General features: G+C 49.1%; 1 protein-coding gene across 1 annotated transcript; it reads right to left on the bottom strand.

Annotated features, from left to right (window-relative positions):
- Positions 1 to 2,647: 2,647 nt before the first annotated feature.
- Positions 2,648 to 2,980, bottom strand: LOC138259731 (deoxyuridine 5'-triphosphate nucleotidohydrolase-like). Its single transcript, XM_069207624.1, has one exon. The coding sequence runs from the start codon at positions 2,978 to 2,980 to the stop codon at positions 2,648 to 2,650; it is 333 nt and encodes a 110-aa protein (XP_069063725.1).
- Between the last annotated feature and the right edge of the window lie 9,979 nt (positions 2,981 to 12,959).

A 12,959-nucleotide genomic window follows, 5' to 3' on the forward strand; every position in this document is an offset into this window, starting at 1 on the left:
GTATCGTTGTAGAGAGACTGGCATCTCTCCTGTGATGTGTTTCTAGGATAATGCATGTGCAAAATAGGGTGTGGAAAGTGGCTTACCTTTGTGATCATACCTCTCTCCATTATGAAAGAAGTAAAAGTAAAGTATGCAGTTTGAATCACCTTTATGCTCATAAGTATATCTTGCATAATAACTATAGGGGCTATGATATTAAACACACTGTCCTCTCAGCTGAGACACCTCCCTAGAGTAGCACGTGCAAAATACAATATAGGTAGAGACTCTCATCATCATAATGAATGTTATTAGTAGAGTATTAAATGGTCTATCCTCACTGTTGACAACTGTGTCTTGCACAACCAGTGCAGAACAGGCTTCTCCAAGGGTATAAATGTCACTGTAGGCAATAAGAAGAACAGAAGTTTTGTAATTCAATTTTTGTTCCTGACTTTCCACACAGTTAGTTCCATCTTTCTTTCAAAGTAAATATTTTTTGTTTTAATCCTCCATATATTATATAACGAGGTACTTCTGTTTTTTAGAGCTTCTGTTTTCCATTTTCCCCCAAGATAAAATAATCCAAAAATATAAAGTTACATACTGATCAGTAATTGATAACAATGATACATCACTACATTCTCTGAAGATATCTACGTTTTCACACACAATCGGTTTGTTAAAAAAATACACAGCCTCAAACACTGCATTTTTTATCCACAATGAAGCTATAACATGTCTTTAAGCCTGTGTTCTGCTTAGCTTTAAACTAAGAGGGAAAAAGCCAAAGAATGCAGCACTTTTAGTCTGCATAATGAATTTATTAAGGCACTTCCCAGATCTCAAAAGAAAGCACACAGAAATAAGAGCATGAGCATTTAACTTGAATGTAGTAAAACACGTATCAATACCAAAATAATCACAGGAGTCAAACAATGATAGGCAGAAAAAGTGCAATACATCAACAATTAATATGTATGCAGTAAAATATATATATATATATATATATATATATATATATATATATTTTATGTATGTGCACAGCAAAGCTAGATAATTAAGAATTAAAATACATCACCATGGGTGTTTACTTCTTCATCCTTACCAACATCAAGCCGAGGCACCCTAGATGACTAATGCTGTTGAGGACTTCCTTCCAACGTGGGATATTTTACCCTGAACCATGCGTCCACATTCAGGAGAATTCCTTCAAACTTAGTGCCATGCCTCCCCACCTTATATACCTTAAACAAACCCAAGAGGAAGGTTCTGACACCCTGCAGCTGAAGGGTGTCAAAAAGTCAAGTGCCAGCTGTGCTTAGTTTGTGACAAAAACACGCAAAGGAGCGGGCCCTGCCCCAGAAGCTGTACTTTTCCTTGATAGAAACATTACCAGGCTGAAGCCTTCTCTTATCATATACCTTCCACATCTCCCATGTTTTGTTCCAATACTGTGTAACCTTGTGCTAGAAGAAGAGCATAAACATGTTCTGTGTAGAAAACAAGTTGTGCATGGAAAAATACCTGTGCCACCGATGTGACGACATCTGGAGCTAAGCTAAGCACAAAATGGAGTCAGTGGTCAAAATGGTGTCAATGGTTAAATACAGATAGCATTACACTTCACCCTTTGACCAGTGACTCTCATAACATACTGGTCTAAAAGTAACCCTTTTTCGGTCTAAACATTGTAAGTAGGTTAGGTATGCATTGTACACAGCAACATAGCATTATCATAATACAAATCACTTCGAGAATTCCACCTAAAATAGTGTGCAGTTGCCCGAAATCAGGTAACCAGTTAAATAACCAATCCCACCACCCTTTGTCAACATCTTGTCTTACTCCTTTCATGAATTCACGTAAAGCCTCAATATGAGACTGGATAGATTTAGAGTGGTCTGACAGGTTAAAGCAGCACATGCCTTCAAATTCTGAGCAGCCATGATCATGCTTTAGGAGCAAATAGTCAATGGCGGCCCTGTTTTACAAAGTAGTTTCTCTAGTGCCTCGTAAATCTCGCAGTCATTCGGCAAAGGCAATAAAGGTATGATTGATGCTCTTCACCATTAAACATACTAATTTGTTAATTACTTAAAATATTTTCACTTTCAGCAAATGTGTTTTTTTAATTTTGGCCAATATCTGACATGTGCCCAAACAATAAAGTTTACAAAAGACATGACAAAACAAAATATACTGCCAAACCTAAAAAGCTGGCAGCCTTTGCTACTAGACAAATTGGCTTTGCTTATGCTTTCATCTGTAAACCACCTCCTCTGTGTTACTGCTTTCTCATGTCGCGCAGTTAGCAACCTGCTTTGTATGACATTGTGTGTGACCCCCTGTGCCTTTACATGTTTCCGGTCAGTGATCTATTTAATGGCAAACATTTATGAGCTATGATCATATCCGTTGAATTTTTGCACTTATTGTTTATGAAAACGTGCATCTTGATTGTTCAAAGAATGAGGTAGATACATACAATCTACTAACCTCTCCATATGGTGGAGTGGAAACATGTTTTTTGCCCATCGCCGTAAGCAACAAACATTTGTTTTTCCTTAAGGAGCGTTTGCACCTTTTTGTCAGTTGAGCCAAAACCTCCCTCCCCACGCACTGTAAGAAGGGCTGGGGAATCCCCTTTTTAACTATTCCTCCATTACACTGGAATAATGACGATCTGCGCAATTTTGTCTCCAGGTTGTATTATCAAGTCAGTGTCTCCACTGTTCAAAAGGATAACCTTCAATTCGCCTTGGTAGTCCGCATCGATCACTGTCCCCAGGACCTGAATACCTTTGAGTGCCAAACCAGATCTAGGAGCAATCAATTCAAATTGCTCCAGGGGAATCTGTATTCCAACACCTGTTTCAAAAAGTGCCATGTATCTTGTTTTCAGTCTGTACATATTCAAAGCATGTAAATCAAGACCTGCAGATTCTGGTGTAGCTCGGTAAGGAGCTAAGGCTCCTGGTTTTATTTCCCAATACATGATGGTATTTGTTCCTACATGTGGTTGTACCTGTAACGCTGGAGTCAACATTCGCATTAGAGGAGTCTCTGCATTTGCCAAAGGTCTATTATTCAAAATTTGGAGGGCTTCATTTAAATGCTGTCTCCAGTTTCTCAAAGTTCCATCAGATAATTTTCATAATTGGGCTTTCAGAAAGCCGTTCATTCTCTCAATCAGTCCTGCAGCTTGTGGGTAATATAAACTATGATAAATCCACTCAATATTGTGTTGTGAACAATAATCTTGTACCAATTTACTTTGAAATGTGACCCGTTGTCACTCTGGATTTGGAGTGGAACTCCGTAATACATCATTAACAAGTCCAGTGTTTTGAGAGTGTTAAACTGAGTGGCACATTTGCAAGGGACAGCAATCAGGTAGCCAGAATAAGGCCCTCAATTACAACCCTGGTGGTTGGTGTAAAAGTGCCAGTAATATCGCCAACAGGCTGGCGGTAATTACTGCCAAATTATGACCATGGCGGAAGGATCTCAGAGAGACAGCCACTTTACCACACCGACCGTCAGGACGGAAACAACAGGCACCACAGAGGTAGCCGCCTACAGCTAGGCGGAAGTCAACGTTCCGCCCACCCACCGTATTAAGACATGCCAATCCACCACCTTTTCAGGGGTGGTACCAACGACATCAAAAGCCTGGTGGAAACACTGCACAGAAGTGAAAGGACTCACCATTGGAGACACAGGGAACAACCATGCCGCCATGGAGCCCGAGCTGCATGATATTCTACGTGCTGCTCCACCACAAACACCAACAATGGCGAAGATGACAACGATGAGTACAGCAGCCTAGCCCACAAGGGAGGGAGGGAGGAAAAAGAGAGTGACACACAAGCGCACCACACACACCCGACATACACACAACCAGATGCCCAAGAAAACAAGTTATTCCCCCTAAATCGGCTGAATAATGCAAGGACAAAATGAATTTACTAAAGTGAGTGTAATAATATCAACACAGTATAAAAATAACTTAGCCAATGTTACAGATAGATACAATTGTACAGTTCAAGGGACACTGCCCAGTCCACAGGTTGCGTGGGCCACATGGCCACAGCCCAAAGTCCAAGGCCCCACATGTCACCTGCATCAACACGGAGAGAACACTGCAGGGGCATTAGTTGGGAAATAGGCAGGCACCTCAGGGGGATGGAAGACGGGGGGCTCCTCATCTGACAGATGGAACAACACCACTGGTTCTGGAGGGGGTAACATGCCCTGCGGTTGGTCCTGGGGAGTGCAAGGCCACATCTCTCAAGTGGGTGACTTGCCCACTTGCTCTGGAGGGGGCAACATACCCTGTGCTTGGTCTTGGGGAGTGCAAAGCCTCAGTCTCTGAAGTGGGTGATTTGCCCACATGCTCTGGAGGGGGGCAACATGCCCTGTGCTTGGTCCTGGGGAGTGCAAGGCCACAGTCTCTCGAGTGGGTGACATCCCCACTGGTTCTGGAGGGGGCATCATGCCCTGAGCTCTTGATCCTGGGGAGGCTAGGATTGGTGGGTGTTTTACCCACTGGTTCTGGAGGGGGCATCGTGCCCTGTGCTCTTAATCCTGGGCAGACTGGGGTTGGTGGGTGTCTTACCCACTGGTTCTGGAGGGGGCATTGTGCCCTGTGCTCTTGATCCTGGGGAGGCTGGGGTTGGTGGGTACCTTACCCACTGGTTCTGGAGGGGACATTGTGCCCTGTGCTCTTGATCCTGGGGAGTGCAAGGTCACAGTCTCTCAGGTGGGTGTCATACCCACTGGATTTGCAGGGGGCAGGCCGCACAGCAGGTCATGGAGGCAGAACTACATACCGTCTGTCGGCAGTGACAGCTGCTCAGTGGTGGTAGTGGTGCTGCTGCAGCTGCTGGTGGGGGGGGAGGCTCCTGCCCATCCCCTGCAGCCTCGGATGGCTACCCACAGGAGGAGGCAGTGCTGCTGGTGGGGGAAGGCTCCTGCCCATCCCCTTCAGCCTCGGACGGCTGCCAACTGGAGGTGGTGGTGCTGCTGGTGGGGGGAGGCTCCTGCCCATCCCCTGCAGCCTCAGATGGCTGCACAGCCATAGTTGGTGGTGGGGGCTCTGTCAGGGTTCCTGCCCCAGGCCCCTTGCCCTCCCTGCCTGCTGGTGCTGGCTCCTTGGTCTTCCTTGCTGCAGCTGGGGCAGGGTCCTTGGTCTTCCTTGCAGCAGCTGGGGCAGGCTTCTTGGTCTTCCTTGCAGCAGCTTGAGCAGGCTCCATTCCCTTGAGGCTACCTGGTGCAGGCTCCTTCACCCTCAAGACATGTGCCCTGGATCCTTTCCCACCACAAGTGTGGTGACTACTGGGCCCGTCGACTGGGTGGCTGAGGTGCTTGGCTGGGTTTTTGCCACCCTGGCCAGACGTGCAGGACAGGGGTAGGGAAGAGGTCAATGGTGGATAGGAAAAGTTTTTTAGGGACATTGGGGGGGAGAGGGAGAAGGAATGATAGTGGAGGAAGAGGGAGTGGTTGTAGGAGGTGTCTGCTGATTTTGGGTGCAGGCGCATGGGCTGGATGCTGTTGTGAGGTGAATGTCTGTTGGGTGTATGAGTGCTTGCGTTTGTGTACTTTAGGAGGGGGGACACAAACACAGTGGGAGAGGACACAAGGGACGTGTGCATGGCTGTTGTGGAGGTGTCTGCCAGTGAGGTGTGTGTTCTGCTAGGTGTGGTGGTGATGCTGGTAGTGGATGAGGATGTAGTGCATGCAGGTGTGAGTGTAGAAGGAACTGGGAGGGAGGTGGAGGAGGGGGAGACAGTGGAAATTGTGGATGTTGATATGTCTGCATCTAGATGGTGTTTGTGTGAGTGCTTGTGGGATGACGTGTGGTGCTTGTGTTTGCCTCTGCCACTCTTGTGTGTTGTCTTGTGTGCATGCTCGTCTGCCTGTGTTCCTGGGACAGGTTGGGGTTGAGGAGAATGGGATTGGGAAGAGGAAGTTGGAGTGTGGAGGGTGTAAAAAGGGACAATGGCTGCCATCGGAGAGGAGGCCAGAGCCTGGATTGATCTCTGTTGGGCCGCCAAGCCAGTGTGAATGCCCTCCAGAGATGCATTAGTCTGTTGCATCTGGGCTGCCAGCCCTTGGATGGCATTCACAATTGTTGATTACCCTACAGAGATGGATCTCAGAAGGTTAATAGACTCCTCAGTCAGGGCAGCAGGGCTAGCTGGGGCATGGCCTGAGGTGCCTGGGACGAAGGAGATGCCCACCCTCCTGGGTGAGCGGGCACGGGTAACTCGCTGAGGGGCTGCTGGGAGGGAGATGCTGGTACGGGGGTGACGCCTGTAGCTGGGGTGGTCACAGAGGTGTCTGCCACCACCAGAGAGCTTCCATCGGAGGAGGTATCTGTGTCAGAACTGTCCCCTCCAGTCTCCACTGTGGTGCTCCCCTCACCCTCCATTCCACTGGTGCCCTCATCGTCGGTGGACTCCGCCTGCTGGGTCCTGTGGGATGCAGCTCCCTCCGTTGCTGGTGCCTCCGCTCCTCTACCAGATGATGCTAATGCACATAAGGACAGGGTGACAAAACAAAAATGGGAGGAGAGACAAAGGATACACTTGGTCAATAGTTGCACCAACACCACTGTTGGCGTACACAGCACCCTCACACACAGGGTACAGGCCTACGCACTCTGCATTGCACTACCAGTGATGTTGCTAGCCACCAAGGCATGGGGAGGGGCAAACACCGGCAAATTCAGCCCACATGGGACCCACGCAGCCTTGACCAGTAGTGGATGCCTTCGAGCTAGGTAGCAGGATTATCCCTTCTGGACCCTTGCCACCAGGGGACCTAAGTTGCAATGTCAGGCCTGGCCTAGGGGCACCCACTGACACACATCCCCCACCTGGATACCACCCTACCATGCGTAAGTTGTAATGATGGGCTCTGTACTCACCCCCTTGTGGCTGCTGTGATGCCCTCAAGCGCCCATCCAGCTCCGGATAGGCCACTTCCCGTATGCGGGCCATCAGGGGGGTCAGGGTTCAACGGGCACCCCTTCCTTGTTGGGAGGCCATCCCCAGATGGGCATCCGCCATCTTCCATGCCCAGCGTCTCAGGTCCTCCCACAGTTTCCGACAGTGGGTGCTCCACCTACCATAGACCCGCAGGGTCCGCACCTCCTTAGTGATGACACGCCATATACCCTTCTTTTGATGGGCGCTGACCTGCAGAGAAAATACATACAGGAAACTAAAATTTGTCAGACAGTCCTGCCTGTTAGACTTATGGTCCACCATACCCCTTCACATCACCCTTTACACACACATAGCCCAGCGCACAATCCGTACGCCGCCCAGGGGATATCTACCCACCCCCTTACACAAGGCCTTCACACACCACTCCATGCATTCATGCCACATGCATCGTGCCCACAGTTGTAGGAAAGTACCATCTTGCCTGGCATGTTACCCCCATAATTCACTGTATATATGTTGTTTTAGTTGTATGAGTCACTGGGATCCTGCCAGCCAGGGCCCCAGTGCTCATAAGTGTGCCCTGTATGTGTTCCCTGTGTGATGACTAACTGTCTCACTGAGGCTCTGCTAACCAGAACCTCAGTGGTTATGCTCTCTCTTTGCTTTCCAAATTGTCACTAACAGGCTAGTGACCAATTTCACCAAATTCACATTGTCATACTGGAACACCCTTATAATTCCCTAGTATATGGTACTGTGGTACCCAGGGTATTGGGGTTCCAGGAGATCGCTATGGGCTGCAGCATTTCTTTTGCCACCCATAGGGAGCTCTGACAATTCTTACAAAGGCCTGCCACTGAAGCCTGAGTGAAATAACGTCCACGTTATTTCACAGCCATTTACCACTGCACTTAAGTAACTTATAAGTCACCTATATGTCTAACCTTTACCTGGTAAAGGTTGGGTGCTAAGTTACTTAGTGTGTGGGCACCCTGGCACTAGCCAAGGTGCCCCCACATCGTTCAGGGCAAATTCCCCGGACTTTGTGAGTGCGGGGACACCATTACACGTGTGCACTATACATAGGTCAATACCTATGTATAGCGTCACAATGGTAACTCCGAACATGGCCATGTAACATGTCTAAGATCATGGAATTGTCAGCCCAATGCCATTCTGGCATTGGGGAGACAATTCCATGATCCCCCGAGTCTCTAGCACAGACTGGGTACTGCCAAACTACCTTTCCCGGGGTTTCACTGCAGCTGCTGCTGCTGCCAACCCCTCAGATAGGTTTCTGCCCTCCTGGGGTCCAGCCAGGCTTGGCCCAGGAAGGCAGAACAAAGGACTTCCTCATAGAGAGGGTGTTACACCCTCTCCCTTTGGAAAAAGGTGTCAGGGCTGGGGAGGAGTAGCCTCCCCCAGCCTCTGGAAATGCTTTGATGGGCACAGATGGTGCCCATCTCTGCATAAGCCAGTCTACACCGGTTCAGGGATCCCCCAGCCCTGCTCTGGCGCGAAACTGGACAAAGGAAAGGGGAGTGACCACTCCCCTGACCTGCACCTCCCACGGGGAGGTGCCCAGAGCTCCTCCAGTGTGCTCCAGACCTCTGCCATCTTGGAAACAGAGGTTCTGCTGGCACACTGGACTGCTCTGAGTGGCCAGTGCCAGCAGGTGACGTCAGAGACTCCTTCTGATAGGCTATTACCTGTGTTGCTAGCCTATCCTCTTTCCTAAGTAGCCAAACCTCCTTTTCTGGCTATTTAGGGTCTCTGCTTTGGGGAATTCTTTAGCTAACGAATGCAAGAGCTCATCAGAGTTCCTCTGCATCTCTCTCTTCACCTTCTGCCACAGAATCGACCGCTGACTGCTCAGGAAGCCTGCAAAACCGCAACAAAGTAGCAAAGACCACTACTGCAACCTTGTATCGCTGATCCTGCCGCCTTCTCGACTGTTTTCCTGGTGGTGCATGCTGTGGGGGTAGCCTGCCTCCTCTCTGCACTAGAAGCTCCGAAGAAATCTCCCGTGGGATGACGGAATCCTCCCCCTGCAACTGCAGGCAACAAAAGAACTGCATCACCGGTCCTCTGGGTCCCCTCTCAGCACGACGAGCGTGGTCCCTGGAACTCAGCAACTCTGTCCAAGTGACTCCCACAGTCCAGTGACTCTTCAGTCCAAGTTTGGTGGAGGTAAGTCCTTGCCTCCCCACGCTAGACTGCATTGCTGGGTACTGCGTGATTTGCAGCTGCTCCGGCTCCTGTGCACTCTTCCAGGATTTCCTTTGTGGACAGCCAAGCCTGGGTCCCCGACACTCTAACCTGCAGTGCACAACCTCCTGAGTTGTCCTCCGGTGTCGTGGGATTTCCTTTTGTGACTTCGGGTGAGCTCCGGTTCACTCTTCTTCGTAGTGCCTGTTCTGGCACTTCTGCGGGTGCTGCCTGCTTCTGTGAGGGCTCCCTATCTTGCTGGGCGCCCCCTCTGTCTCCTCACACAATTGGCGACATCCTGATCCCTAATGGGCCACAGCAGCATCCAAAAACCCTAACTGCGACCCTTGCAGCTAGCAAGGCTCGTTTGCGGTCTTTCTGCGTGGGAACACCTCTGCAAGCTTCTTCACAACGTGGGACATCCATCCTCCAAAGGGGAAGTTCCTAGTCCTCTTCGTTCTTGCAGAATCCACAGCTTCTACCATCTGGTGGCAGCTTCATTGCACCCTCAGCTGGCATTTCCTGGGCATCTGCCCAATCTCAACTTTGTCGCGACACTTGGACTTGGTCCCCTTGTTCCACAGTTACTCTCGTCCGGAAATCCATTGTTGTTGCATTGCTGGTGTTGGTCTTCCTTGCAGAATTCCCCTATCACGACTTCTGTGCTCTTTGGGGAACTTAGGTGCACTTTACACCTACTTTTCAGGGTCTTGGGGTGGGCTATTTTTCTAACCCTCACTGTTTTCTTACAGTCCCAGCAACCCTCTACAAGCTCACATAGGTTTGGGGTCCATTCGTGGTTTGCATTCCACTTTTGGAGTATATGATTTGTGTTGCCCCTATACCTATGTGCTCCTATTGCAATCTACTGTAACTTTACATTGCTTGCATTACTTCCTTTTGCTATTACTGCATATTTTTGGTGTTGTGTACATATATCTTGTGTATATTTGCTATCCTCATACTGAGGGTACTCACTGAGATACTTTTGGCATATTGTCATAAAAATAAAGTACCTTTATTTTTAGTATATCTGCGTATTGTGTTTTCTTATGATATTGTGCATATGACACCAGTGGTATAGTGGGAGCTTTGCATGTCTCCTAGTTCAGCCTAAGCTGCTCTGCTAAGCTACCCTTTTCTATCAGCCTAAGCTGCTAGACACCTCTTCTACACTAATAAGGGATAACTGGACCTGGTGCAGAGTGTAAGTACCCCTTGGTACCACTACAAACCAGGCCATCCTCCTACAACAGTGTACTCAGTTTTTGGTCTGGAGGCCCATACAGCTCTCCAACTCTGCCGAAGTAAAGGTAGGGGCCCTTTCCCTAGTCACATGGGCCATGGTAGGGTCCAGACACAGGCCACAGCAGCACAAGCAGTGTAGGTCCTCTCCTGTTGAAGGTCAGGTAGCAAGTGAGGAATCAGATAGAAAATGGCAGTCACGTCCACAGCGGTGCATACCATCACCGCCGGCGCACGTCACCATTGCCCACTGTACCCCATAGGGCCCAATGTTAACCAATGAGGAGTTTCAGACCGCCTCCCGCAACGGCACACAACGTCAGCGGAATTGCCTCACTTTCACCTGTCCCTCCACACAGGACAGGCGGACGCCATTTCGGAGGGGAGACAGGGCCTGGATAATTACTGCACCACTGTTCAAATTTGGACATACAGGATAATTCACACTGACCCATTACAATTTAACAGCATGCATTGTACAGTTGTTGCCATATTGTTGAGTTTGTGACTGGCTCCTCACTCTTTTGTCCCTTAGATTGCTACCCCGGCAGATGAACAGGAGACAGATACAGACCCCCGTGTACAGACCCCTGGTGGACTTGCTAACAATGGAGGACAGGCAAATAATACTCACCTATAGACTTGACAGGGCTACAATCACAGAGCTGTGTGCCCAATTGGAACCTGACTTGATATCTGCCACCCGTCACCCCACTGGAATCCACCCTCTTGTGCAAGTTCTATCAGTGCTCAATTCCCTGGCAACTGGTTCTTTCCAAGTGACAGTGGGCTTTGCAGCAGGAATGTCACAGCCAATGTTCTCAATAGTGCTGACTAGAGTGTTGTCTGCCCTGATTAAACACATGTGCAGCTACATTGTATTTCCCCAGGGGGAAGATTTGGCCACAGTGAAGGCTGACTTCTATGCAATGGGATATATCCCCAACACATATTGCATGTGTCCCCCCCACTGTCAAAATGAACAGGTGTACAGAAATTGTGAGAGTTTCCACTCAATGAATGTACGAATGGTGTGCTTGGCGGACCAGTACATATCCCATGTCAATGCTAAGTATCCTGGATCGGTGCATGATGCCTTCGTCCTGAGGAATAGCAGCATCCCAAATGTGATGGCCCAACTACAGAGGCACAGGGTGTGGCTAATAGGTGAGCCCTAGTCTCCACCAAGTATATGTTGGTGTATTGGTATTGTGTGGGCCATATGGGATAGTGTGTGGCTAAATGTTGTCCCTCAATATTTGCAGGTGACTCTGGTTACCCCAACCTATCATGGCTACTGCCACTGTGAGGAATGCCAGGACAAGGGCAGAGGAATGTTACAATGAGGCACATGGGTGAACCAGAAGGATCATAGAAAGAACCTTTGGCCTCCTGAAGGCCAGGTTTCAGTGCCTCCATCTAACAGGTGGATCCCTGTGCTACTCACCCAAGAATGTCTGCCAGATAATAGTGGCATGCTGCATGTTGCACAACCTTGCCCTGGGATGCCATGTGCCTTTTTTGCAGGAGGAGGAGGCGGGAGATGCCTGTGTGGCAGCAGTGGACCCTGTGGACAGTGAGGATGAGAAGGCAGAGGATGAGGCTGAGGACAACAGAACAGCAGTGATCAGACAATATTTCCAATGACACACAGATAAGACAGTGTTACTTCACATTTTATTGTCATTATTTTGAAATACTTTGGCGCTGGCATGCTGTTATTTCCCACTTCTATGCCCACTTACTGTACCCTTTGGCAATTCATTTTCCAGATATTCGTGCCTCACAATAGCTCCTGGTGAGATCACTGCAGCCAACTACAGGTCTTTCATATGTGCTCATTTACTGTACAGTTGAATTGCAATGTTTGTACATGGTTGAATGTGTACATACTAAAAAATGTGACATACTCCATACTTCTATTTTTTCCAAGGGTGTTTATTGAAGTGCTAATATATTGAGGGGCAAGTGCAATGGGATGGGGTGATGATGGAGGAAATTCCAGGGTATAGTTCCAGTCTGTAGCACAGGTGCATTATCCATGGGGACATAGGAAGGAGAGAAATGGCAGTTCAAGGTGGACAGGGTGACAGAGTGGGACACAAGGGTAACAATCAGGAGAGTCTCATTTCCTGGTGGGGGTCTTGGCAATAGTTTCTGGCTTCTGCCTGGATCGCAGGGAACGTTTGCGGGGTGGTTCTCCTGCTGCAGGGGGAGGGGTGCTGGTGGCCTGGGAGTCCAGTGGCGAGGCCTCCCAGCCACTAGCAGCAGCGGAGGTGGAAGGCAGTTCAGATGTCTAGCTAGTGGCAGGGGCCCGCTGGTGTGATACTGCCTCCCTCATAATATTGACCATGTCTGCCAGCACCCCTGCTATGGAGACCAGGGTGGTGTTAATGGCCTGCAAGTCCTTCCTGATCCCCTAGTACTGTCCCTCCTGCAGCCGCCTGTTCTGCTGCACATTGTACAGGATCTGGCCCATCATGTCCTGGGAATGTTGGTATGCTCCCTGGATCTCTGCAAGTGACTTCTAGAGGGTCGGTTCCCTGGGCCTATCCTCCCCCTGGCGCA

Source organism: Pleurodeles waltl, chromosome 9 (assembly GCF_031143425.1).
Source record: "Pleurodeles waltl isolate 20211129_DDA chromosome 9, aPleWal1.hap1.20221129, whole genome shotgun sequence".
Classification (NCBI taxonomy): domain Eukaryota; kingdom Metazoa; phylum Chordata; class Amphibia; order Caudata; family Salamandridae; genus Pleurodeles; species Pleurodeles waltl.

What these genes read in the sequence shown, in the direction of transcription:
- LOC138259731 (XM_069207624.1), bottom strand. Translation starts at nt 2,980, where the DNA reads ATGTATTGGGAAATAAAACCAGGAGCCTTAGCTCCTTACCGAGCTACA.